Source organism: Pseudorca crassidens, chromosome 20, assembly GCF_039906515.1.
Source record: "Pseudorca crassidens isolate mPseCra1 chromosome 20, mPseCra1.hap1, whole genome shotgun sequence".
Classification (NCBI taxonomy): Eukaryota; Metazoa; Chordata; class Mammalia; order Artiodactyla; family Delphinidae; genus Pseudorca; species Pseudorca crassidens.
This window is the reverse complement of record NC_090315.1, coordinates 58,760,708-58,788,243: the sequence shown is the minus strand read 5'-3', so window position 1 is coordinate 58,788,243 and position 27,536 is coordinate 58,760,708. Positions and strand designations below refer to the sequence as shown.

At 52.4% G+C, this 27,536-nt stretch overlaps 1 protein-coding gene across 3 annotated transcripts in view; it reads left to right on the top strand.

The window, feature by feature from the left end:
* Positions 1-5,205, top strand: part of ZDHHC7 (zinc finger DHHC-type palmitoyltransferase 7) — a 30,649-nt gene extending 25,444 nt beyond the window's left edge. For 2 of the 3 annotated variants that reach the window (XM_067720664.1, XM_067720665.1), the window contains exons 4-9: positions 242-366; positions 1,174-1,270; positions 1,709-1,790; positions 2,480-2,610; positions 3,236-3,408; positions 3,766-5,205. In XM_067720664.1, coding sequence (XP_067576765.1) covers positions 242-366; positions 1,174-1,270; positions 1,709-1,790; positions 2,480-2,610; positions 3,236-3,408; positions 3,766-3,835 — 678 coding nt within the window. In that variant the 3' untranslated portion in view covers positions 3,836-5,205. The remainder of the gene's footprint in view (positions 1-241; positions 367-1,173; positions 1,271-1,708; positions 1,791-2,479; positions 2,611-3,235; positions 3,409-3,765) is intronic. The other variant, XR_010939286.1, reaches the window with a different exon arrangement.
* Positions 5,206-27,536: the final 22,331 nt, after the last annotated feature.

Below are 27,536 nucleotides of genomic sequence, written 5' to 3'. Positions count from 1 at the left end.
CCAGGTGACTCACCTTATGAAGGATGACGCACTCTATATTTTGAATTCATTTTAAAGCATGCTATTTTTCATGAAAAATAAAACTTCTGGTCCTGCCTGAGTAATAGTTATTTTTCATATTAATGTAAGTGGCAACTACAGCATGATAAATTATATCATGGTACATAACACCCAAGACTAATTCCTAAATTCACTGATGTTTCCTTCCGCCCAGCTAAAATACACTGTTATTAAACCATAGGGGGCAGTACCCAAAGGGAATGCTACTAAGGAATACATGGAGAGTTTGCAGCTGAAGCCTGGAGAAGTGATCTACAAATGCCCCAAGTGCTGCTGTATCAAGCCCGAGCGCGCCCACCACTGCAGGTATGGCGGCCCTCCCCCAGGGGAACCCGAGTGCCCATCACTGCAGGGACCCCTTCCCCAGGGTGACCCGAGCACCCATTACTGAAGGGACACCTTTGCCAGGGCAACCAGAGCACCCAGCACTGCAGGGACCCCTTATCTGCGGCAGCCAGTGCATCCACCAGTGCTGGGACCCCTGCCCCGGGGAAGCCCGTGTGCCCACGACTGGAGGGGCCCCTTCCCCGGCATAGCCAGAGCCCACGCTGAAGGATTTCTTCCCCAGGGCAGTCTGTTCACCCACACCCACCCTTACGGGGACCCCTTTCCTTAGGCAACCCAAGCACCCACCACTGAGGGACCCTCTCCTCAGGGCAGCCAGAGTACCGAGCACTGCTGGAATCCCTGCCCCAGGGAAGCCTGAGTACCCACCACTGGAGGGACCGCTTCCCCAGCAGCCATAGACCCACCACTGCTGTAACCCCTTACTTGGGGCTGAGCCCCCCACTACTGCAGGCACGGCTTCCCCAGGGCATGTTGAGTGCCCAATCTGCAGACACCCTTCATAGTGCAGTCCAAGTGCCCACCACTGGAGGGAGCCCTTCCCCGGTGCAGCCAGAGAACCCAGTGCTGCTGGGACCCCTTCCCCAGGCAGTGTGAACACCCACCACTGGATGGAACCCTTTGCAGGTGCAGCCTGAGCCCCAGCCCCTGCAGCGACCCCTTCCACAGGGCAGGAGGCCCCCTGGGTGGCTTCTTCCCAGTACTGTCTTCATTGGGCGGTGTTTCCTCCGAGCGTGGAATAGTGAAAATCTAACTGCTCCTTTTCAGTATTTGCAAAAGATGTATTCGGAAAATGGATCATCACTGCCCCTGGGTGAACAACTGTGTCGGAGAAAAGAATCAGAGATTTTTCGTGCTCTTCACTGTGAGTAAAGATACGCATGGAGTGAGTGACTTGTACTAAGTTCTTTATCTGGAATCTTACCTGGAGCGAGTAAGTTTATTCTGACGTCAGCCCTGCAGCCTCTTCTCTGGGACTCAAATTATACCTGTGCTGTCACTGGTAGGAAGTAGTCCACCAGATGAGTGTACGTTGCTTGTGTTATTCTGGGTGTTTTACTGTGATTTAATTCTCTCCCAGATACCTTGAACCCCAGTTGTTAATAGGCTCTTGCTGAAGTGGTAGAACGTATTTCCCCATGTGGATTTCTGTGCTTGGTCCAGTGTGGTCCTGGCGAGGCGGATGTCAACTGCTGCTGTTACTCCTTCCCTCACTCATTTTCACTGACCCATGAGATCAGGAGTAAACGTACGGTTCAGCGGCCTTTCGTCCTCGCATGGGCTAATGGGTGTCTCCCCGCAGATGTACATCGCGCTGGCGTCCGTGCACGCGCTCGTGCTCTGCGGGCTGCAGTTCGTCGCCTGCGTCCGAGGGCAGTGGACTGGTAAGTGCAGGTGCAGGCCCCCCTGCACGTGCACGCTGTGGGGGGAGAGGGGAGGCAGAGGAAGAAGGGATCCTCCAGTTTCGAAGGAAATCGTCTTGGTTATTTTAGGAGTTAAATGAGCTTTTTAAGAAAAGAGTATGGGACAGTTCTCACACTGCCATTTTGCTATAATGAAGCCATGTACATACACTTGGTCTTCCTTAGTCAGCTAATAGTTTCTGCACCTTGCAGATTTTTGAGACTGGGTGAGAATGCGTATTGTTCCCAGCAGGCCTGTGTGTGCTCTGGCTGGTCGAGCGTGCATGGCTGAGTACGAGTCGCCCCGCGAGTGTAGCCAGGCAGGCGCGAGCTGGGCGGCCCTGGCCTTGGGTGTGCGGCCTGCTCACAGGTGTAGGCACACGCGACGCTCATCTTTTCTGGCTTTTGCTGTATCTTAGTACGCAGTGCTGTACACGAATACAGTCTCAGTAGAAAGCGGGGTAATACAGAACCTTCCGCATCTGCCGACCAGGAAGTGGTGGTGTGGGTTCTTGCCTGGCAGGGCTGCCTCCCGCCCCTGGTGGACAGCGGGTGTGCCTGTTTACGAAACGAGCTCCTTCCTCCGTGGACGCCGGCCTGAGGGTGGCACAGAGCCGGGGCCGCTCGCCGCGCTCCGATGTCCAGCCACAGCCAGCTCTTCTCGTTCACAGAATGCAGTGGTTTCTCACCTCCAGTCACTGTGATCCTGCTGATCTTCCTGTGCCTTGAGGGTCTGCTGTTTTTCACTTTCACCGCAGTGATGTTCGGCACCCAGATCCACTCCATATGCAATGATGAAACGGTACGCTCCTCGTCTGCTGTGTCTGCTGCGGCCTTCGTGCGGGCACGAGTCGGCGGGCAGCACTGCTGTGGACGGCGGGCCCCGCGTGTTAACCCGGGAGGTGGACGGGGCAGCCCCGAGGGGCCGCGACAGCATCACCGCACGCGCCCCCCTCGCTGCGTGCAGCTCGGGTTTCAAGCGTACCTGTGATGTGAGAGTCAACAGAGCCAGGCGGGGAGAGCCGGTACATTCCGTTTCTAGGAGGCCCCGCCCCCTGGCAGCTGCAGGGAGCTGGTCGCCTTCATGTCTTTGAACTGAAGGCCCAGAGCAGGCGCTTCATCAGCATTTGTAATAATATAGTACGTGGAAAAAAAGACAATCCTGGCCCGGAGGGCTGGCTCCCCCTTTGCCTCTGGGGCTGCCTAGGCTGTCCACCCCGCTGGTGGCTGCAGCCTGGCTGTGCTCGGGGGCCGCGGGGCTGGTGCCAGGAGAGGCCCCGCTGCTGACCCCGACGCCTCGTTCCCACGTGCAGAGGGAGGGACGTGTGAGTCTGGTGGTGCTTCCCCTGTTGTCACCGCTCGCCTGACCCGTACCTGCTGCGGGTTTTCCTGGCGCTGCCGCCCACTTGCTTTTCTTTCTCCCGCAGGAGATTGAGAGGCTGAAGAGTGAGAAGCCGACGTGGGAGCGGAGGCTGCGGTGGGAAGGGATGAAGTCCGTCTTTGGGGGCCCCCCCTCGCTGCTCTGGATGAACCCCTTCGTCGGCTTCCGATTCAGGCGACTGCAGACGAGACCTAGGAAAGGGGGCCCCGAGTTCTCGGTGTGAGGCTCTCATCATGCTGGGACTTGTTCACGGACTTTATCTATTTGGGGTCGGAAAGGGTATCAGCAGCTCATCTGTGGCCAGTAGGGCAAGTGGAGAGCAGTTGCTTGCAGCAAGCAGAGTTTATACGTTTCCGGTCACAGATGGCGGAGTTCCCACACTAACTGGGTGGCGCTCTGATGCGTGTCACCGTCCAGTAACAAAGGGACGTGGCGGCACGGAGAAGCCAAATGTCATTATCTTCCTGCACAGTTAGGAGTTCTGTTAACGTACTTGGCATCTTTTAAGAAGTTTCGTGGGTTGTTACACGGGTTATTAAAATCCTGTGTGCTGAGCTGCTTTTCTCACTCATGAAGAAAACGAGCCAAGCCAGTGACCAGGAATTCTGCGGCTGGTGGCTTCGGGGAGCTCCCGCTGGCCCCGTGATTCCCGAGGGTCCGCCTCGGTCCAGGAGGGGCCTGGATGCAGGAGCCGCAGGCGCTGCACGGAGCATCAGGGCTGCAGGTTCGCTCCCCGCCCGGGGCTGGTGGGCCCTGACCCTGTGGGCAAGTCCACGTGTGTCTGTGTGTGTGCGTGCACGTGTGTTTTAAAGTGGGCCGTGTTGTTCAGGCAACATAACACGTTATGGGCGTGTGCCACAGACAAGCTATTTTTTAGAAACCGACGTTTCAGGGAAGAGGGGAGAGCTGCGCGGGGTCCCCCCTCCCGTGGGGTTTACTATGAATGTATTGCATATTGGAGAATATCTCAATCCAAAGAACAATCATTCCTGTGTGGTCTTCTGTTGCCCTCCTGTTTTAATTTTTTTTACAAAAATCTTGAGTGCGTGAGAGGGCTTTGGCACTGACCTGTCTGGTTCTGGCCAAATGAGCAGCGTGTAAACGGCCCCTCCGTGAGAGGAGAGCAGCGTCTGTGGCGGCTTGGCACCTGCAGCCTGATGCTCGCGCAGATGGCCTGCAGGGGGCGCACGCGGCCCCGACGAGGTGAGGGGGCCGCGAGGCAGGAGCCCCTGGGCCCCGTGGGCCTCGCTTGCAGACTATTCAGGATGGCGACAGCTTGTTTGATTTTTCAGTTTTTACCTTTTTGGGGCATCATTTTGTTTCTTTACCCACGTCACAAGCGATAAAATAGGACCCTTGGTGCAGAGCTTAAAATTATGCCAGAAAGCAAACAGCTCCCCTCCCTGGGGACTCGCCTTAAACTTGCCTGGTTTGTCGGTGTTTCGCGGGACTGAGGAGGAAGCCATCTCTGACAAGGTCTTGGGGGGGGTGGTGTCCCCTGAGCCCACGTCCCACGCTGAGAAGAGTGGGCGTCTCCCTCCTGGTCTCCACACCTCTCTGCTCATCTGTGAGCTGTTTTGCTTTCGTTTGCATTAACCCGTCCCCTGTCCTGATCAGGGTTTCTACCACTGCTGGCGCAGAACCACAAAGGGCCTATTGGACAACAGTCTAGCTGAGTAAGCGAGCTGTGGGACGGGTGTGAAATGGACTCAGTCACTGCAGGACGTGGGCTGTGACGGGGGGCGCCGAGTCGCAGCCGGAGGACTAACAGAACAGGAGACTGATGGGTTTCCCGAGACTGTTCTGCAGCATCTGTCGTCTGGGTTGGACGTGTGTATTGGGCTTCAATGTGAGGCTTTTCATATGTATATCCTGGTTATCAATAAAAACAATTATCAAAGTGGTTGAATCCTGTGAGACTTGGCAAATACGTGCAAATCAAGTATACTTGACTTTTCAACCTCTTCTTTCAATGTAACTTTTTTAAGAAATAAAGCCACCAGTTGACATTCTCCAGCCCTTTGTTCAGTGGCGCGGTTCTTGGTGGGTCGTTGGCGTGTTTCCGTGCTCGGCTCTGACACCGGCACCCGGGCCGCTGCGGTCCCCCCTGCTGCTTCCAGAGCCCCATCCTCGCCGGGGACAAGTGAGCCGCTCTCCCAAAGGTCGCCGTCTCCACATTTAACGTTTTACTTCCAGTCGACGCAACTGATCTCACTTAGCTTTGTCCTAAACATCCCTTCATTTTTTTAGTGCGCTTGGAAATAAAAATTGTAAAGATCACGCTCTTCCATCCAGCATCTCAGGTGCCCACAACTTCATTCAACAGTGTGTCTAGTACTTGCAGTCAAGGGAGGGACCCAGAGAGGCGAGGCGAGGGTGGCCGCCACGTAGGGAGGCACTGGCCGGCCTTGCAGACGCGTCCCCGAGCACGCCGCTGCGCCGGCAGCCGCCCTCAGGCTTGTGTCTGTGGCTCTGCAGAATTGTGCCGCGGTTCTGTGTTCTTCCTGTTGGAATGTTTCATAGGCTCATCTCAGATGACGTCTGCATTAAAATGGAAAATGAAAAGATGGCCCAACTAGCAAGGTGGCTGAATCCCGTCTTCCGTTAGATTTGGGTTTCGCAGCTTAAGCAGAGAGAAGTATCCTGAAGGGGAGACAGCCTGGGAAAAGCCCGGGAATGGTGGGCGGGGTGCCCGTAAAATCCTTGTAGATCCCAAAGTAGCATTCTGGAGGCTTCAGTGACAGGCCAGCTGCCCACAGTGTTGCCTGAGGATCCAGTATGAAACCGGATCGCTCCCCGCACAGGACACAGGGAAGTTACGGCCAACTGCAGGTGTGCGGCTGCGTCAGCGAGCGCTCCCCGAGCCGGGTGCTGATCTTTACGGAAGGAATGGCTCTGCCCCAGGACTGATGGCAGGCGTGGAAATTACGGGGTCTCTGTGCACTTTGGAGACCCCACTGCGGCCTCCCAGTTTTGCCGCCGAGAGGGTCTGGGAACTTCCGGTTCCTGTCTCAGACGACCTTTTTTTTTTTTTTTTTTTTTTTTAACTCAGCCTTCACTATCTTCTTTTCAGTCCTTGGTTCCTCAAAGTCAACAGTCCTCTGCCTTGATGCCAATGCTTGGTGGACCCTTTCCACCTTAGACACGTGCTCCTCGGTTCTGACAAAAGTGCTGTGTTCCAGGGGCTTCCCTGGTGGCGCAGTGGTTCAGAATCCGCCTGCCAATGCAGGGGACACAGGTTCGAGCCCTGGTCCGGGAAGATCCCACATGCCGCAGAGCAACTAAGCCCGTGCACCACAACTACTGAGCCTGAGCTCTAGAGCCCGCGAGCCACAGCTACTGAGCCCGCGTGCCTAGAGCCTGTGCTCCACAACAAGAGAAGCCATCACAATGAGAAGTCCACGCACCGCAAAGAAAAGTAGCCCCTGCTCGCCGCAACTAGAGAAAGCCCGCGCGCAGCAACGAAGACCCAACAGCCAATAATAAATAAAGTTAAAAAAAAAAAAAAAAGACTGCCGTGTTCTGTCTTTGGGAGTTTCACCCTCTCCAGTTTCTTATTTTTCTGACTTTTACGCATTGGGCTGCCTAGACTCTCCTCTGATTTCCTCTCATTGTCTCCTCTGTTTTCTGGAAAATATACCTAACTTTGTCTTCTATCTCTATTATTGGATATTTTATTCAGGCTGTGATAGTTTTAATTTCCAAGAGTATTATAAAAGACTTCTTTTTTAAGAGCAGTTTAAGGTGCACAGTATAATTGAGAGGAAGGTAGAGAGAGTTCCCACATACCCGCTGTCCCCACACACGCACAGCCTCCCTGCGCTGTCAGCGTCTCCGCCAGATGGTGCACTTGTCACTGATGAACTGATGAACCTACACTGACACATCATCACCACCCAGAGTCCACAGTTACATTAGGTTCACTCTTGGTGGTGTACATTCCATGGGTTTGGACAAGCATCTGATGCTGTGTGTCCACCATTATGGCAGCACTCCGAGTATTTTCAGTGCCCTAGAAATATTCTGTGCTCTGCCTACCTATCCCTCCACTCCCTTGCCCACGCTGGCAACCACTGGTCTTTTTACTGTCTTCATAGTTTTGCCTTTTTCCACAGTCTTCATAGAGCTGGAACCATAAAGTATAGCCTTTTCAGATTGGCTTCTTTCACACGGTAATATGCCTTTAAGGTTCCTCGTGTCTTTCCACGGCTTGACAGGGCATTTCTCTTTAGTGCTGCATAGTATTCCGCTCTCTGGCTGTGCCACGGTTTATCCATTCGTCCACCTAAGGGCATCGTGCTTGCCTCCAAGTTTTGGCAATGATGGGTAAAGCTGCCATAAACATCCATGCACAGGTTGTATGGACACTGTTTTCAGCCCCTGTGTGCTATGCTATGAGTTTCAGGCCTCTTAAGTCTGACCCACTTGGAGTTGATGTGTTTTATGTGCGGTGTAAGGTAAGGGTCCAGTCTCTGTGGTGTAAGATGTGTGGACGTCCAGTTTTCTAAAAATCACTTGCTGAAGAGACTGTCCTTTCCCCATCGTGTAACATTGGCACCCTTGTTGAAGACCAGTTGACCGTACACACGTGGTTTTATTTCTGGGCTCTGTATTCTGTTCCATTGGTCTATATGTTTGTCTTCATGCCAGTACCATACAGTTTTGATTACAACAGCTTTGTGATATATTTTGAATCTAGAAAGTGTGAGGCCTCTAGCTTTGTTCTTTCTCAAGAGTGATTTGGCTCTTTGTGATCTTCTGTGGTTCCATATGAATTTTAGAGTTTTCTCTATTTCTGTAAAAAATACTGTTGGGATTTTGATAGGGATTGTGCTGAATCTGTAGATATATTTGGGTAGTATGGACATTTTCACAATATTAAGTCTTCCAGTCCAGAAACATGGATGTCTTTCCATTTGTTTGTTTCTTTAATTTCTTTGATCAGCGTTCTGTAGTTTTCAGTATACAAGTCTTTTACTTCCTAAGTTTTTTTTTTTTTTCCCCCTCCTTAGTTAAGTTTATTCCTAAGTATTTTATTCTTTTTGGTGCCATTGTAAACAGGATTGTTTTCCTAATTTCCTTCAGGCAGTTTGTGGTTAGGGTATAGAAATGCAGCTGATTTTTGCATGCTGATTTTGTATTCTGCAACTTTACTGAATTTATTAGTTTTAGCAGTTTTTTGGTGGCATCTTTAGAGTTTGCAACATTATGTTGTCTGCCAACAGGGACAGTTTTATTTCTTCCTTTCCAACCTGAATGCCTTTTACTTCTTTTTCTTGCCTACCTGCTCTGGCTGGGACTTCCAGTACTGTGTTAAATAGAAGAGGTGAGAGCGGGCATCCTTGCCTTGTTTCTGGTTCAGAGGAAAAGCTTTCAGTTTTTCACTATTGAGTATGATATTAATTGTGGGCTTTTTATATATAGCCTTTATTACGTTGAGTTACTTGCCTTCTATTCCTAGCTTGTTGAGAGTTTTTATCATGAAAGGGGGTTGAATTTTGTCAAATGCTTTTTTTTTTTTTTTTTTGCTTCTATAGAGGCGATCATATCTTTTATCTTTTATTCGGTTAATATGGTGTTTCACATTAATTGATTTTTGTTTGTTGAAACATCCTTGCATTCCAAAGCTAAATCCCACTTGGTCATGGCATACGATTCTTTTAATGTGCTGTTGGATTCAGTTCGTTGGTGTTTTATGGAGGATTTTTGCATCCATGTTCATCAGGGATATTGGCCTGTAGTTTTTTCTTGTGGTGTCGTTGGCTTTGGTATCAGGGTAATGCTGGCCTCATAAAATCACTTTGGAAGTGTTTCCACCTTTTCAGTTTTTTGAAAGAGTTTGAGAAGGAATGGCATTAATTCTTCCTTAAGTGTTTGGTGGACTTTACCAGTGAAGCCATCTATTCCTGGACTTGACTTTGTTGGGAGATTTTTGATCACTGACTCAATCTCTGTATTAGTTATAGGTCTGTGCAGACTTAATAAGACTAGAGATGAAAAACTAGACATTATAACCAATGCCAGAGGAAGAAGAATGGTCACAAGAGACCACTACGAACAATTACGGGCCTGCAAACTGGCACATACTTTGTTTTGAGGAATTTTGGGGGGGAGGTACTTGAGACCTCAAATTGATAAAGAAGCAATGTTCAAACCAAATGACACATTTGGGGTTTAATTATGCTTCTTTTATTGCATCTCCTCGTTCTCACTGTCGTCCTGAGGACATCATGTGGAACGAGTCGAGAAGGGAGAAATGAAGGCTCCTACCCAGCCCCAGACCAAGGGTGACGAGCTGCTCCAGACCACGGGGACCTCCCAGAGCTTTAAAGATGGCGCCGCAGGAACAGTGACCTGGTTGCAGGTCACATGGTCACCACACGTTTTCCAAGTAACACAAACACAGCAACTCCGGGTAAGACTAAACAGCTGCAGGAATCAGCGATGACGTCATTTAATTCCAACTCATGAAACTTGGTGTTGCCACCGTTATGCCGTCTCCCTTCCTGTGGCGTCAGCCCATCGTTCCTAAAAACATCCGGCCCATTTTTTGGTCATCTCCTCTGTCCACCCAGGTGGGCCAGAGACACTTGGCTCTATGGTTGTGATTTCTTTTCCAGTGCTGGAACATCCCAGAGAAGCACGACTTTGCAGGCTGACTGGAGAGAGCTGGGAGCAAGCACTGACATTCACTCGGGTCCCTAAAGCCCCCAGGTTCTTCTCAAGAGTCGTTCACACACGAGAAGCCACAGAAGTGAACGCCCTGCAAGGCCTTCTTCTCGTGAGGACATCACCGTGTTGTCCAAATACATCCAACATTTTACACACTGACACTTTCACGGACACACAAATTCCCTGCATCCGGGTAAACTTTAGATTCTGATTCAGCAGGTCCTGGGTGCGGCCTGAGACTCTGCATTTCTAACCAACTCCTGGTGCTGCTGCTGCTGGTCCGTGGCCCACACTTTGAGTAGCAAGGTCTAGATGTCAGCCAACATGGGAAGCGTTAATTACCCTGTGGTAGCTGCGCAGAGTATTAACCATTTGGCAACGTTGAAACGTGTTTCGCTTGTGTGAGCGAAGAGGACAACCCTCGGTTACACTCCTGTGTCAGGATGACATGCACGGGCACACAGGCGCGTCCGTATAAAGTCGAAACAGGAGGGGAACAGAGGGCAAGGAGAGCATTTGGATTTGCTGAGGTGACGAGCCTTTCAGAAAATCTCAATTTTTAAGTCCTCATAGGTTTGTAGAATAAACAGTGTTTTGAGTACGTGACCCAGAAAGCAGGCTACTGAGCAGAGCCGCTTGCCGTCCACTTTAGAAGGGTGTTTAGAGCCTCCTCATTCTGAGGACAGCCTGCGGCTTAACGAGACAAGCCTGGACGGTGGCACGGCTCATACAGGCCAAAGGAAAAGGCAAGAAAAGGCCGATTATTTAAGCAGGAAACGCGTCGGTCAGTGGGGGGGGGGGGGGGCCCTTCGGCGGGGTCACGTGGCAGGGGAGAGTAGCAGTCCTGCAGAGCTAGCATCCCGGCTGCTGCTGGAGTTTGGTGAGACCTGCGGCAGCGCAGGGCGGTCCTCGCTGACCTGCCGCCCTGCAGTGACCCTGGCTGCTTCCCAGCCACCCCGAGGAAGGGCTCACCCAGCTCTGAAGCCACTTCCCCTAAGTGGCAGGCCTGTCTTAAGGTCCGGAGACATCATCAAATCAGTGCGGAGGTGGCCGGGGCCCACTTTGAAGCGGACGTGGTCCTTTGGGTACACAAGCTCTGGCTCATTCGAGACACAGTGTTCTGAGTCCACAGGCGCACCAGCCCTGAAATCCTCTCCCAAGCAGGTGCCCGGCGTGGGACGGCCAAGCTCGACAGGCCCGTGGGCACCAGGAAGCTGAGGCTCACAGGCAGCAACCAGCCCTCCGACAAACCAGCACCGGCCCCCGGCTGGAAGAACTTGCTCGAGTTCCAAGAAGAGCTCCAAGTGCAAGGTTAAAGAATAGTAACGATCGCCAGGACGCAGTTCTGACGTTTCCGGTCTCCAAAATGCCTTCCTATACATGATCTGATTGCATTTTCCCTGCGACCTTCAGGCAGGTAACAGTGTACCCATTTTATAGACCAGAACAACTGAGTTTCTTCAGGGTTACAGGACGTGCCCAGGCTGTCACAGGTACGGAGAAAGGAGGGATTCCCCACGGGCGTTTTGGCTAGAATAAAAGCACTTTTTTCTAACCTAGATCCTTCTGTTTTTATTTTTTAAAGTAAAAACAGTAAAAAAAAATAATAACTTCTTGAATAAACAGAGGAGTCGAGAACAATAAAACCTTCACCGAGGTTTTTTCGATAATATCTTCAGTTCAGGGTTTGAACCGCAAAGCATATGCCAGATGACCCTCACCCTTGTCTGCAGGCTGAGTCGCGCCTCCCTCAGCCTTGAGCAATGGCTGTCGATCTCCCGGAGCTGCGCCCACCCCCGCGCCGGAAGCTCTGTGTTGTGCTCAGCGTGTGTGCAGGTGCCAGGCCCAACCGGGCACTTGTGGGCTTCCTCGGATATTCAGACTCTGCTTTCTGAGTGTCTGGGATGTGTGTCCCACAGCATCACATTCCCTGGCTCGGGATATAAACTCGCTTGACCTTTTCCCCACGAGCTTTAATGCAAATCCAGGGGCGACGGAGATGGGTTAATGACAGGGACATGCCCACCACGGTTTCCATCACCACCTGGAAGAGGAGAGAGGGAAGGGACCCAGGCGACGACAGGGAGAGGCTGCTCAGGGACCCATGGGTGGCGCACAATGAGTGTTTTATGTTGAACGTTACTAACGCTATTTAATAACAATGACAATATTATTAATGATAATAATGAGAAGCTGGCTGACTTCAAACTCACCTTGTCATCCAGAAGCAGCTCACAGAACTCCAGGAAGACCCACTTCTGCTGCTTCATGTACTCACGTCACCGATGGTGGCCACACCTTGGTGGCCAGGTCCCGGGTGGCACGGGGCTGGGGACAATGCTGAAAGGAGAGCAGAAAGGGGTCAGTCTCAGCCTGGCATCTGCCTAATGTCCACCAGAGGGCGCCATGGGATAGCAAATGCATGGGCACTGCACACTGCTCAGGCCACAGAAAAATTCCTACAACATTGGCGCATCCAGCTGGCCGGTCCACAAATATTTACTGAACACCTACTGTGTGCTGGCGAGGCCTCTGCCCTCAGTAAACACAAATATAAGAAATTAAATGTATAATTATATGCTGCGATTCGTGCTATAAAAGAACAGCAGCAGGGGGCTTCCCTGGTGGCACAGTGGTTGGGAGTCTGCCTGCCGATGCAGGGGACATGGGTTCGTGCCCCGGTCCGGGAAGATCCCACATGCCGCGGAGCGGGTGGGCCCATGAGCCATGGCTGCTGAGCCTGTGTGTCCGGAGCCTGTGCTCCGTAGCGGGAGACACCACAACAGTGAGAGGCCCGCATAAGGCAAAAAAAAAAAAAAAAAAAGAACAGCAGCAGGGAGAGGGAGCATTAGCGAGAGTATCACAGAGACAGAAGAATCAGGGAGGGCCCCTGGGGGAGGGAAGGACTGTGCAAAGGCCCTGGGGCAGGGAAAGGCTTGGCAGTGAACTCAGAATTGGAGCTGGTTAAAATCAGAGAACACTGGGGTTGGAAGAGCTGGTGAAGCTCACGTGTCAGCCTACCAGGCTCAGAGAAGATGCTGAGGGGTTAACACGTGTGCACAGACACAAAGGTCATCAGCTGGGTGGGGCAGGGGCTCATCTGAAGCTGATTTCTCAAAGATGGGCTGACCATCTCCCCCAAGGCCCAGGAGCAAAGCAAACGGACTTCTCAAGATCAGGAATTTCAAAGACATTTCCGTCTTGGGTGGATTGTTAGGGAGGGGTCCTTGGTGGGAGCAGGGGTTGCATCTGCTGTGGAAAGCCACCCCAATGGGATGCAGGGGTGTGGGTTTAAGTGTCCAGGGAGGGGGGTCTGCACATGGCCTTTCTCTGGCCTCGGCCTGGGTGACACCTTGCCATCTAGGCACCAGGGGACGGTTGCTCACCGGTGGCCTTGCAGGCTCGCTGGCAGACACAGGGCTCTGCTCATCGCCCCAGAAATCTCGGTGACCAGGTGGCCTCCGTGAGGGTTACTCTGAGGGCAGGTCTGGCTTTCAGCCTAAGTGGCTGTGAGATACCATTGAAAGAGCCAGACAGGCTACAATGTCCATCCCTGCCACCTTCCAGCTGTGTGACCTGGGGCAAGCACCTTCACCTCTCTGGGCCTCAGTTTGCTCATCTTTAAAACAATGCAACAACAGTTCCTGCCTTGTGAAGCCTTTGGGAGGATTAGAAAGAAGGAACCATACAGGGCTGACCGGGACGGTTGGTACACAGTAGGCACTCCAGAAACGGTAGCAACTATGACAGGCTGGTCCAATGAAGGGCTTTGCAGCCAGACCCGACGTGCAGCGGGCAGTCGGACTACTGGTCCATCTTGTTTGCCCTTTCTTGGTTTTTTTGGATTAACATGGAGTCCTCAGTTAAGATGATCTTGTAGGGTTGGGTTTTTTTAACCAAATAAAACCGTAACCAACTAAACAAAACCAAGTCCATTTATAACAAAGTCCCACCAGAGCAAACATTTGCAATCTCCCCAGAAAGCACTTTATCCATGGCAGGGAGGCCTGGGGAATTTTAAGAGGCTGCAGCTCGTGTCTTTGAAAACCACCAGCGCCTTCAGTTTGTCTGGGACTCTCCCCACCGGGGGTACTTTTCCATCTGCCCTCCTGTTTCCCAGCAAAGCCCGAGGTCTGTGGGCAGCCACCAAGGCGCTCTGGACCAAGGGTGGATGCTCTTGGGCAGCGGCCACAGACTGGTGGCCGTGACCTGGAACCGGCCCCCATGGGTGGGTCAAATACCCACAGTCAGTTGCTCCCATCTGTAAAACAGGAGGTTTCACCTAGAAATGCAGATTCATGGCTGCCTGGGCCCCATTCTTCCCTGGTCAGCAGCCTGGGGCCCGGGGCGGCCGTCCTTACATGCACAGTCATCGGGACAACGTTTGAATTCTTTTAAAAGAACTTATGGGGGCAAAATTCACATAACATAAAACTGACCATTTTAAGGCATAACGCTCCCAGACTTCAGATAATACTACAAAGCTACAGTAATAAAAACAGCATGGTATTGGCACAAAAACAGACATATGGATCAATGGAACAGAACAGAGAGCCCAGAAATAAACCCACACACCTATGGTCAATTAATCTTTGACAAAGGAGGCAAGAATATACAATGGGAAAACGACAGTCTCTTCAGCAAGTGGTGCTGGAAAAGCGGGACAGCTGCACGTAAATCCATGAAGCTGGAACACACCCTCACACCACACACAAAAATACACTCAAAATGGCTTAAAGACCTAAATGTAAGAGAGGACAACCATAAAACTCCTAGAACAGCATAGAGGCAAGACATTCTCTGACATAAATCATACCACTGTTCTCTTAGGTCAGTCCCCCAAGGCAACAGAAGTAAAAGCAAAAATAAATGGGACTTAAACAAACTTACAAGCTTTTGCACAGCAAAGGAAACCATAAACAAAATGAAAAGAGAACCTATAGAATGGGAGAAAATGTTTGCAAATGATGTGACCAACAAGGGCTTACTTGCCAAAATATACAAACAGGTCATACAACTCAACAACAAAAAAACAACCCAACTGAAAATGGGTAGAAGACCTAAATAGACAGTTCTGCAAAGAAGACATACAGGTGACCAACAGGCACATGAAAAGATGCTCAACATCGCTAATTATTAGAGAAATGCAAATCAAAACTACAATGAGGTACCACCTCACACCCGTCAGAATGGCCATCATTAAAAAGTCTACAAATAATAAATGCTGGAGAGGGTGTGGAGAAAAGGGAACCCTCCTGCACTGTTACTGGGAAAGTAAACTGGTACAGTCACAATGGAAAACAATATGGAGGTTCCTTAAAAACTAAAAATAGAGCTACCATATGATCCAGCAATCCCACTCCTGGGCATATGTCCAGACAAAACTGTAATTCAAAAAGATGCATGCACCCCTATGTTCACAGCAGCACTATTCACAATAGCCAAGACGTGGAAACAACCGAAATGTCCATCGACATAGGAATGGATAAAGAAGATGTGGTACATATACACAATGGAATATTACTCAGCCATAAAAAAACAATGAAATAATGCCATTTGCAGCAACATGGATGCAACTAGAGATTATCATACTAAGTGAGGTAAGTCAGAAAGAGAAAGACAACTACCATATGATATCAGTTATATGTGGAATCTAAAATATGACACAAGTGAACCCATCTCTGAAGCACAAACAGACTCTCAGACATAGAGAACAGACTTGTGGTTGCCAAGGGGGAGGGGACTGTGGGAGCTTGGGGTGAGCAGCTATGTCTTTGCACAGAGGATGGGTAAACAACAAGGTCCTCCTGTGGAGCACAGGCAACTGTACTCAATATCCTGTGATAGACCAGAATGGAAAAGAATATGGAAAAGAATGTATATGTACAACTGGGTCACTTTGCTGTGCAGCAGAAATTAACACAACACTGTAAACCAACTACACTTCAATAAAAAAAAAGAAGAAAAACAACTGACCATTTTAAAGTAGACAATTCAGTGGCATTTGGTACCCTCACAGTGTTGTGTAACCACTACCTGTGTTTAGTTCCAAAGCATTTCCATCATCCCCCAAAAAACCCTAGACCCAACATCACTGACTCCCACTTCCGCAGCCCCCAGCGACCCTCACTCTGTCTCTATGGACTGGCCTGCTCTGGACACTGCTTGTGGACGGACTCACACGCTGTGCCTGGCTTCCTTCACTCAGCACGTCTTCGAGGCTCACGCGTGGTGGAGCGGGTCACGGCTGAGTAACACTCCATCACATGCTTGTATGCATATAACAAGCGTCCACCTCAATGCCACGCGGCAACCCCGTGTTGGGGGGGGGCCTTCTCGCCAGCTGTGCTAGCCTGCTCTGGGCCTGTCCCCTCTCCCCCCGGCCCTGCTGGCTTTCTGCAACTCCGTGGGCTCCTCAGATGAGCAGCAAACATCCTCCCAGGAGCAGGGTCTCAGGTGGGTGAGAGACTTCCAGTCCGTGTCCTGGGCGTCCCGTACGTGTGCTCACACACACACGTGCACACGTATGTAGCATAATGGCCCCATCCTGCAAGTCTGGCACTTTGTTTTTCACTTAACGATGTATCTTGGAGGTCGTTGGCTGCATGCTACTCCACCACACGGCTCTCCCATACCTAACGGGGTGCGGGGCCCTTGGCTCTGACCCTCACGTGGGGACAGCCCTGCCAGCACTCCCTCACCCAGCCTGGCCACGCCCTGGCCCCGTGCAGCCTGGAAAGGGAGGTCTGAGACATCCTCGCCACTTTCCTGGCCTCAAATCTCCCAGGGCCAACACTTGATGTGCCCTCGTTTTCCCAACACCTGACTTGGCATTCCTACTCTGTAGACATGGTATAGATGCTTGTTAATCACACAGATGGAAAAATGAACGACTACTTTTCACACACTGTTTAAGGCCTGGCTCAGTCACCACCTCCTCCAGGGAGCCTTCCCTGGTCACCCCAGGCTGGGTTAGGCCCCCCTTTAAGCCCACAGGCCCCGTACTCTCATCAAAGCAATTACGCCCACTGGGTGAGACTGTCAGCGACCACCCCGGCAGCTACTACTCCTCGGGTACCACCAGGAGTTGGCAGGACGCCCGGCACAGAGTGCTGAATGGACAGCCGGCAGATGCCTGGTGCACAGAGAGGGAATGCACGGCGGCCCACAGCTAAGCGTGCCTAGCAGGTTCGGCTTCCTCCGAGCCCTGTGCCGTGAGGGGGCAGGTATCATCACGACCACTTCGCGGATGAGGAGGGCGACGCTTGTAGAGGCGCAGCACCCTACGTGAGGCCACCCAGCTCCTAAGAAGGGCTGACCCCAGGCTGACCCCACCTCTCCAGCTCTCCCCAGCCCCGAACCTTGCTCCACCCTCCCGTCAGGGCTGGACAGGACACACAGGAGCAGAGCACGCTCTGCATCTCAGGGAACACGATAAGGTTCAGGGCAAGGCTCAGGGGGGGCTCGGCACCTGGCGCTCTCAGGACCCCAGCAGGAGGGTGAGGATGGTGGCGGAGGGAGAGGCGACCTCGGTGGGTTCTGTTTGAACACATGCTGTGCAAGCAACGGGGCCCTCTGACAATGGGGGGAAGAGGCTAGAGAAAGAGGCAGCCACTGAAGACGACCTCCCACCAGCCCCTACCTCCCACGCCTGCCTCTCCCAAGGCTGGGCCGCCATGCCGGTCTGGCCCCAAAACTCGGGTTAGAACTTGCCCCCCCTCACCTCTCTTTCGGGAGACTCAGAGGAAGAAAAGAACATGTTCACTACAGGGAAAGCTCCAAAGATGTTACAAAGCTTCAGTTAAGGGAGAAGTGACGGAAGCAGGGGAGCCAGCGGCAGCACACGCGGATACGTTTACAGAACGGGCCCCCATCAGTTAAAGAGTATTTTGTCTTTGCCCACTCAGCTCCCTCCCACCCCGCTTCCCGAAGAGAGTTCTGTCTTTCTCAGACTGGTTCCACGTTGTAGGCAGAGGTGGGAGTAGGTAGAGGGGAAGAGGACCCACAGAGGCCAGAGAACAGAGGGGAGGATCCTCCCTTTCTTGTGGAGAATCTAGAACCTAGGGGAGGCCATGAGGAAACAAGCACAACTGGAGAGAGGAAGCTCATTTCCATGACAAAAGCAAAGTGGAGGGGGCAAGGGGCAAAAGCGAGAGCTGACCTTTGCGGGGGATTGGGGGGCTGCGGGGGTCCTGGAGCTGCCGCAGGATGGACGCAAGACACGCAGGGGGCAGAGGAAGCAGGATGTTAAGAAACACAACTGTGGGCTAAGGAGTGGATTCCCCTTGACGTTTGAGAGAAGGGCAAGGGGGAATCCAGATTCCTTCCTAACCCATTCTGGTGGCTGGACTACACCTCTCTGCGATGCTCTCTGGATTGGGCCACCTGGAACCTCAGCTTGTTTTAGGGTTCCACACGCAAAGCCCATCTCATAACGAGGAAATGATTTAATCCCCATCAAACTCAGAGAGGTCGGGGCTGTCGTTATCCCACATCAAAGCTAAGGAAACTGAGGTGCAAAGGGCTCGCGTAAGTTACCCAAGGTCACGGAGCTAGAGAGGGGCCCGGTCAGGACAAACCCTCGGGCGTTCCTGACTCCAAATCCCAACGTCTCTTCTCTCTCCCACTCTGTTCCGGGGAAGGATCCTATGGCACTGAATCTTCTCTTTTTCAGAGTTTAATATTTCGGGCCAAATCTGAGTGTGGTCTGCTGTTTCCTCCAAAAATTTGGCCTGACCTCAGGGCACCGCTGCCCAGTCATTGGCAAGAGTCCTCTGCTGGCAGCGATGGGCTGGTGGGTAGGCTGCTCTGGGCATGACTCGGTAGAAACTGAGATAACTCAATAAAAGCTCTATTTACCTTTGTGGTCAAAACACACAGGACAATTTATAGATGTCAAATAGGATAATGGCCAGTGTTGGCATAGATGGGAGAATGGGTACCGCTGGTCTGCGTTAGTGGAAGTTTAAACCTGTACAACCTTCTGGAGAGCAGTTTGGCACTATGAATCTCATGTCTTAAAAATGCAAAACCTTTGACCCAGCAAGTCCACTTCTAGGAACACAGCCCAAGGAAACAGTCTTACCCACTACACTGTTCTCATTCCCACAGTGACCGACCTCAGACTGAGCTCCTACGGGGTCGGTGGCGTTCACATCCGACTGCTTAACTAGAGCAGCTGTTCTTCCCCGGACTCGTTTTGCTTCCCCACAATTGCAGGAGCATTTTGACTATATTTAAAATTAGTATCTAATCACGCATACACTTTTCTATGTATTTCACGGCTTGGCTTCCAATTCCAAAAGCAACAGAACTTTCAGCCTGGAGGGGACGTCAGGAATTTTCTAGTCCAACGTTTCCCAAAGTGGGTCCCATGGGAGGTGAAAGGGTAGTTGCAGCTGGATGCCTGCATGATGGGATAAGCTCGGGAAAATGGAACACGTGCTCACTTGCAGAATTTCTCAGGGGCTTTGCTAGATGATGAGCGTTGCAATCTCCACACGGCAGATAGAGGAGGCGGCATTAGTCTCCTGTGGCTGTTATAACAAATGGCCACAAACTGGGTGGCGTCAAACAACGGAAGTATGTTGTCTCACGGTTTGGGAGACCAGAAGTCTGGAATCAAGGTGTCAGCGGGGCCAGGCTCCACCTGAAGGCTCTCAGGGAGGATCCTGCCTTGTCTCTTCTGGCTTCTGGTGGCCTCAGGTGTCCTTGGCCTGTGGCTGCATTCCTCCCCCCTGCACCTCTGTCTTCACACATGTGTCTTCCCTCTGTGTCTGTGCCTAAATTCCCCTTTTCTTATAAAGACCCTGGTCATTAGATTAGGGCTACTTTAGTCTGACCTCATTTAAACTTGATTACATCTGCAAAGACCTTATTTCCAAATGACGTCACGCTCACAGGTCCAGGCAGATGTGAATTTGGCGGGGGGATGCTATTCACCTCAGTATAGATGGAAAGACCTTGGGGGCTTCTGCGAGGGGAGGCCCAGGAGCGGACGGAAGTCAAGTTCTCCACGCATCCCTCGGCCTGCTACGTTGGGAGAGAGCACGCAGGGTGAGGGCGGGCTCACGGGGACACACAGCACAGCGGGGATACCACAGCATGGCCCAGGCGAGAAGACGGCGGCCTGGACCAGGCAGAGGCAGTGCAGGTGGAGAGAAGCAGTTGGCCTTGGACTTCCCTTTGCAGGTGAGCCAGTATAAGGCGACCCAGCGTTTGGGTGTGAGATGCGAGAAAATGAGGCCTCAAGGGTGACCTCTGGGTTTTAGCCAGAGACACCAGAACAGCGGAGTTGCCATCAGTGCCAAGGGCCGACTAGTTACCGGACACAGTTCCAGGCAGAGCGATGTGGACGGACGAAGCGGTCCTCCAGTGGAGCGTGGACCTAAATACAGAGCTCGCCCCGCCCCACCCCACGCCCATCAGCCCTCCTGTGAGTCCAGGAGAAAGGCCACCAGGGCCTGTGTATGCTGGCCTCAATCCAGTCACTCCCGACGCCCCTGCTCCAGGGGCCCTGCGCTCCACTCACACCCGTCTCTCTGTGTACCCACTGCCTGTCAACGCGGGGGCCACAAGTCTTGGGCCCTCCCGCGTTGACATGGGGCCCTCCCGGCAACTGGGCCCTCCTAGGGAGGACTGGGCTGGCCCTTCCCGGCGGGGCCGGGGGGGGAGCTGCACAGGGCAGGACAGGTCCCTCGGGTGGGACTCTTGTGGCTTTCGGTGACTGCGTCTCTGGCTGGGCTGACCAGCTGGGCTCAGCGAATCCTGTGGGCACAACCTCAAGCCTGGAACCCGCTGCTGTTTCGTCGGGGCCAAGGGCGGTTCACGCTCATGAAAAAGGGTCTTGCTGCCCAGGCTGAAGGCACTCGCCAGCCGCCACGCCACAGGGTCACTTCCCAAGCTCGCCACAAAGCAGGCTAGAGAGCCACAGTCCACAGTCCTAATCTGAGCTCTGAGATGTCTGTGGACCTCTCCCTTCTGCTGGGAATTCAAAGGACTTGGTCCAACATCTGGGCGAAAAGGAGGCTGACCCAAATTCCCGGCAACTGCCTGGTCTGAGCAGCAGAAGACGTGGCTGTGAACTGCTGAGGAATTTCTCGGGCGAGGGGTAGAGCCCTCAGAGCCTCGGTTTTCCTGTCTGTAAAATGGGATCTCGCTCCCATGTGTGCTGGGCGGGGATGGCTCTGTGACTTTCAGGCTCTGCTCTGTGGAGAAGCCTGGTCCGGGAAGATCCCACATGCCGTGGAGCAACTAAGCCCGTGCGCCACAACTATTGAGCCTGCACACCTAGAGCCCATGCTCTGCAACAAGGGAAGCCACTGCAATGAGAAGCCCGCGCACCGCAAAGAAGAGTAGCGCCCTCTCACGGCGACTAGAGAAAGCCCACGCGCAGCAGTGAAGACCCAATGCAGCCAAAAATAAATAAAAATTAAATATATATATATATATATCTTGAAGTAACGGATGTGCAAAACCCACTGACCAGCACTGCAGGATCTCGTGGGTCTGATGTCCAGTCTAGGGCTCCTTGGGTTGTGGTCTGAGGGAGCTGGGGCACAGCTGGGGCCCGGCTCTGCCCACCTCCCTTTCCAGCCCTTGGAGAGCTGTGCTCCTCTTACCTCAGTCATGTGATGCTGGGTGAGCTGCCAATCACAGGGCCCCACCCCGAGTGGACATGTGATTCAGGCCTGGCCAATCATAGAACTCCTCCCCCCCAAGTGATAAGTCCACGGCTTAGCTATGTGACTAAGGCTGGCCAATAAAGGCCCTTCCCTGGAGCACCTATATTCTGAAACAGGAAGAGAGATGCTCTCCCTTCTCTTTTTGCATCAGGCTGGAGGACCTAAGCCCGAGGATACCAGCACTGTGTTTCCCACTGCTGGGAGAAAACCTGTTTACTCTCAGAGAAAACGAGGTCCCCATAGAGCCCCCAAGGTGGGGAGAGATGGAGACAGCATGAGACGTCACGGCACTGAAGTGCCTGGTTACAGCCTTCACGGCTCCCAGAGTGGCCTCTGATTGGGAGCCTCTTCTGGTTTGAGTTTCTGTCACTGACAAATACAGGAGTCCTGTCCGATCCACAACCAACAGGGAAGGTCAAGAAGGCTCCCTCGGCAGCAAAGTTCCCAGAGGGGACCTTTAAGCTTCTCGAGGCTACGTGTAACTAAGAACTTTGCTTTTTATTTACTTATTTATTTAGCGGCGTCCTTTCCTTGAGAAACCAAATACAGTTTGCACCACGCAGACAGCACTTGAGACCGGTTTAAGGGATGGAGAGAGGGGAGGCAGGAGGAACAGGCGTGGGGCTGGTCCAGTTTTAAAGGGACCTGACAACTGGCCAAGAGCTAGGCATGCTCCAACCCTCTTTTTATTTATTTATTTTTATTATTATTATTATTTTTTTGCGGTATGCGGGCCTCTCACTGTTGCGGCCTCTCCCGCTGCGGAGCACAGGCTCCGGACGTGCAGGCTCAGCGGCCACGGTTCACGGGCCCAGCCGCTCCGCAGCATGTGGGATCTTCCCGGACCGGGGCACGAACCCACGTCCCCTGCATCGGCAGGTGGACTCCCAACCACTGCACCACCAGGGAATCCCGCTCCAACCCTCTTGATGGCAGGAAGACCCCGACGGTTGAGGTGCTCCTCTGAAATCACACACAGGGCATTTCAAGCAGGACCTGACCCAGAACCAGCTCTCTTAACTCCAGAGCCCATGTCACCAGACTTCTGAATTTCACAGAAATTCAGAAAACTCTTTTTTTCAAAAATTAATTAATTAATTTATTTTTGGCTGCGTTGGGTCTTCATTGCTGCACGTGGGCTCTCTCTAGTTGTGGCGAGCGGGGGCTACTCTTCTTTGTGGTGCGCGGCCTTCTCATTGCAGTGCCTTCTCTTGTTGTGGAGCACGGGCTCTAGGCGCACGGGCTTCAGTAGTTGTGGCACGTGGGCCCAGTAGTTGTGGCTCGCAGGCTCAGCAGTTGTGGCACACGGGCTTAGTTGCTCTGCGGCATGTGGGATCTTCCCAGACCAGGGCTCGAGCCCATGTTCCCTGCATTGGCAGATGGATTCTTAACCACTGCGCCACCAGGGAAGTCCCAGAAAAGTCTTTTGAGAACTAACAAAGGATCAGTAAAGTTCAACGGCCATCTCTGGCTAGCATCCCTTCGTAAAACCATTACCCCCAACAACGGAGGAAGGACATAAGCTGTGAGCAAAGGCCAGGCCTCGCGTTTGGATATGTTCAGTTTGAAGGGACACTAGGTGGTTTCCTCGAAGCAATGACTACTGGGAAATGGGCAAGAGCAGGCAGTGGGTGTGCAAGTGTCCTGGGGCCGCCGTAACAAAGCGCCACAAACTAGGGGCTCTTAAAACAGCAGAAACGTATAGTTCTGGAGCCCTGAAGTCTACAATCAAGCTGTCAGCAGGGCCGAGCTCTCTCTGAGGGCTCTAGGGATGATTCCATGGCTTACAGAAGAAGCACTCCAATCTCTGCTTTCATTTACACATGGCTTTCTCCCTGTGTGTCTGTGTCTAAATTCCCCTCTTCTTATAAGGACACCAGGCATTACATTAGGGCCACCCTAATCCAGTATGAACCCATCTTAACTTGATGACATCTGCAAAGACCCTATTTCTAAATATAAGGTCACACTCTCAGATTCTGGGGGTTAGGACTCGAACAGATCTTTCCAAGGGATACAACTCAAGCGGGCTGAGCGGGCCAGCATTATGGGGCACCCCACCCCCAAGGTCCTTCCCACGCTGACAGCAAAGTGTGAGAAAGACGGATCTGAGGCACGATGCCCTCCCAGATTAGGGAGAAGGCTTGGACTGCCAGGGACAGCTGGGGACCCCTGGGCTGTCCCACCTTCCCTCACGTTTCCCTTCCAGGGAGTAACTGTCTGGAGGTCAGCCAGGTGCCCACTGGCAAAGGCAGGCCAGGACACAGACCTTAGCTCCCGGCCAGGGCTAGACCACAACCTGGGGACCTTCCTGGGGAAGAAGGCCAGGAAAAGCCTCAGCCCCAGGCCAGGAGACCGGCCCCGCCGAGGGGACAGATTCACAGCAGAGGGAAATTCACACTTCGGCCTTTTGGAGGGCAGGAGGGCTTGACTTTGCTGTGAGGGCCCCTGTGTGCCCTCCCAGGACGCAGGTAGAGACACAGCAGCAGCCACCAGCCTGGCCGGACCTCAGTCCTCTGGACGGGGACCAGAGTTTGCTCACAGGCTCCCTGGAGACTGAGACTGCAGGGGGACTTGAGTCAACCGAAACTACACGCTTCCCAGAGAGGGGCGGTAACCAGCCTGAGGTCACACAGCAATCATTCAGAGCCAACGTGAGAGACGTGTCTCCCAGTTCTGCCCGTGAGAGCCTTTTACCCACCACGATGGCCTCTATCAGGGGAGGCTGTTGCCCTTGGGAACCAGGGCTGACCTTGTAATGGTTTTATAGAGCAGTCAGGAAGAAAATATCACCCACTTCCCAGCCAGACCTGCTGGACACCCGATGTTCGGGAGAAGGAAAGAGAGAAGGAACACTGACTGGACACCTACTGTGCACCACACGCTTCGAGCTCACATTCCTGCCCATCTTACCTGTGAGCAGCGCGGGGCCCAGGGCGGCTGGAGTCGGCCAAGGGTTCCCGTTCCCTCTCGGGATGTCAGTTCACCTCGCTGAGCCTCAGTTTACTCACACCTGTAAGATGGGATCACAAGCTCAGCGTCACAGGTGGTCACTAGGATTAGGGATCCCATCCCAGGAATGGGCACACAGTAGGTGCTCAAGAAAGGCGACGTTTGCTAATTATTAGAGGAGTGCAAAGCAAAACTACAATTATTTCTCACACCAGTCAGAATGGCCACCATTAGAAAGTCTACAAATAGCAAATACTGGAGGGGATGTGGAGAAAAGGGAACCCTCCCACACTGTTGGTGGGAATGTAAATTGGTGCAGCCACTATGGAGAACAGTACGGAGGTTCCTTAAAAAATTAAAAATAGAGTTACTGTATGATCCAGCAATCCCACCCCTGGGCATACATCCAGAGAAAACTATAACTCAAAAAGATACCTGCACCCCAACGTTCATAGCAGCACTATTTACAATAGCCAAGACATGGAAGCAACCTAAGTACCCATCAGCAGATGAATGGATAAAGAAGATGTGGTACGTATATACGATGGAATACTACTCAGCCATAAAAAGTAATGAAATAATGCCATCTGCAGCAACAGGGATGGACCTGGAGATTATCATACTAAGTGAGGTAAGTCAGACAGAGAAAGACAAATACCATATGATATCACTTATCTGTGGAATCTAAAATATGACACGAATGAACTTATCTACAAAACAGAAACAGACTTGTGGCTGCCAAGGGGGTGCAGAGGGATGGAGTGGGAGTTTGGGGATTAGCAGATGCAAACTATTATACAGAGAATGGATAGACAACAAGGTCCTACTCTAAAGCACAGGGAACTACATTCAATATCCTGTGATAAACCATAATGGAAAAGACTATGAAAAAGAATATATGTAGGGCTTCCCCGGTGGCGCAGTGGTTGAGAGTCCGCCTGCCGATGCAGGGGACACGGGTTCGTGCCCGGTCCGGGAAGATCCCACATGCCGCGGAGCGGCTGGGCGCGTGAGCCATGGCCGCTGAGCCTGCGCGTCCGGAGCCTGTGCTCCGCAACGGGAGAGGCCACAACAGTGAGAGGCCCGCGTACCGCAAAAAAAAAAAAAAGAAAAAAAAAAGAATATATGTAGATGTATAACTGAACCACTTTTCTGTACAGTAGAAAATAACACAACATTGTAAATCAACTCTACGTTAATCAATTTAAATAAAAAGAAGAAAGGTGATGTTTTGATTTTCTATCGCTGCTGCAATACATTTCCACAAACTCTGCAGCTTCAACAACACACGCTCAGCATCTTCCATCCGGAGGTCGGACATTCAACACGGGGCTCGCTGGGCTAAACCGAGGTATCAGTGGTGCTGCCTGAGGTTCTAGGGGGCAAGCTATTCGTCGCCCTTTCAGCTTCTAGCAGCGGCCCCTGGTCCTTGGCTCACGGCCCCCTTGCCCATCTTCAAAGCCAGCGACACTGCATCTCTGAACCTCCTCCACTGCCTCCTCTTTCTCTGACCACAGCTGGGAAAGCGTCTCTGCTTTCAAGGACTCATGTGATTCCACTGGACCCACCCGGATCACCCAGGATCATCGCCCCGTCACAAGGTCCTCAACTCAAGCACGCCTGCAAAGTGCCTTCTGCCGCGTCAGGTCACGTCCACAGCGACTCCGGGAATGAGGCTGCGGTGGGGGCAGGCAGCGGGCAGTACTCTGCCGACCACAGGTGAGCTGAATTTCATAAAGCGAGGGACGCCTGGGCTGGTCTCGGCAGTTCTTTTTGGAAGAAGAGGATTCCACTAAAACCAGCTCCCTGGAGGGCCGTTTCCCATCCCTGCTGTTTTTGACTCTTTTCAAAGAGGCTCTGTCTAGCCAAGGAGACAGGGTCAGGGCTGCCAAACCTTTGCTTCAAAATAAACCCTACTCGGAAATTTCCACGGGACCAGGCCCTTTTCTCCCCCCTCCCCCCAGAGACCTGCCTGAAATCCCAAACCAAGCGGGACGTCTTATAGCAAGACCATCAGACCCCAAGCTCTCCCGAGAAGGGGGTTTTTGTTGCCGTTTGGGTGTTCTTTTCTCTGTTTGTGTTCCCCTGTCCAACTAGACAGCACTGGGCATACTGTTACGCAGGCAGTGAACTGGTTCAGGACATCACCCTCGACTCAGGAAAGCGTTTTACGGTTGTCATCCTCAAAAGGACCTAATCTGTCCCCCCACCCAGCTTACATTCCCCAGGGTCCCTCCCCGTTGCCTTCAAAGAGCGCTCAGCTATTTCACAAGCTCCGCACATTCACAGCGAGCGTATCTTATGCCGACAGTGAGGCGAGCACGTAAATCCCACTTGCCCAACACCCAGCCTCTTCCGATTTTATTTGATTCACCCGCGAAGTCACTATTTACCATGGGCTTAGCATCAGATGTTTTGCACGGGAAGGCGTGCACTTGCTTTGGATTTCAAGCAGGTTCACAGGGACAGACGTCATCTCATGAATTCCTCCAGCAGTGTCCTCACGTTCCTGGTGAGCAGAAAGGGTGGGACGGCGAGGGGCCTTGGTTACGGTCACTCAACCCATAAGCGGCAGGGCTGGGTTTGAAGCTGGGTCGTCTGACTTTAGAGCATCCCAATTTACTGTGGCCACACTCATCCTCTCTTGTGATACCGTGACAGAAAAAGAATGTATATTTGGTCCTAAAACCTGTGTACTTTGCTGATGGGGAGACAGGGGTGTCCTTGTTATCTGTAACAAGCCCCTCTCCACCACACCTGAGTTCATGCTAACGAGGTGACTCTTGGCGGCTCCCAGAGAGCTTCAGCACAGGGGCCAGGTGCCGGAGGCACCAATCATGTGATTATTGGAACTTGCAGCTCCATCCCCGACCTCCAGGGAGGCACGTGGGGCATCCCCAGCGGCCAATGAGGCTATCGGCCATGCTTATATAATGGAACCTCCATGAAAACGCTTCTGGGTTGGTGAACACACCCACGTGTCGAGAGGGTGTGCACCCCAAGCCCCACGGGGACAGAAGCTCCCACACTTGGGACCCC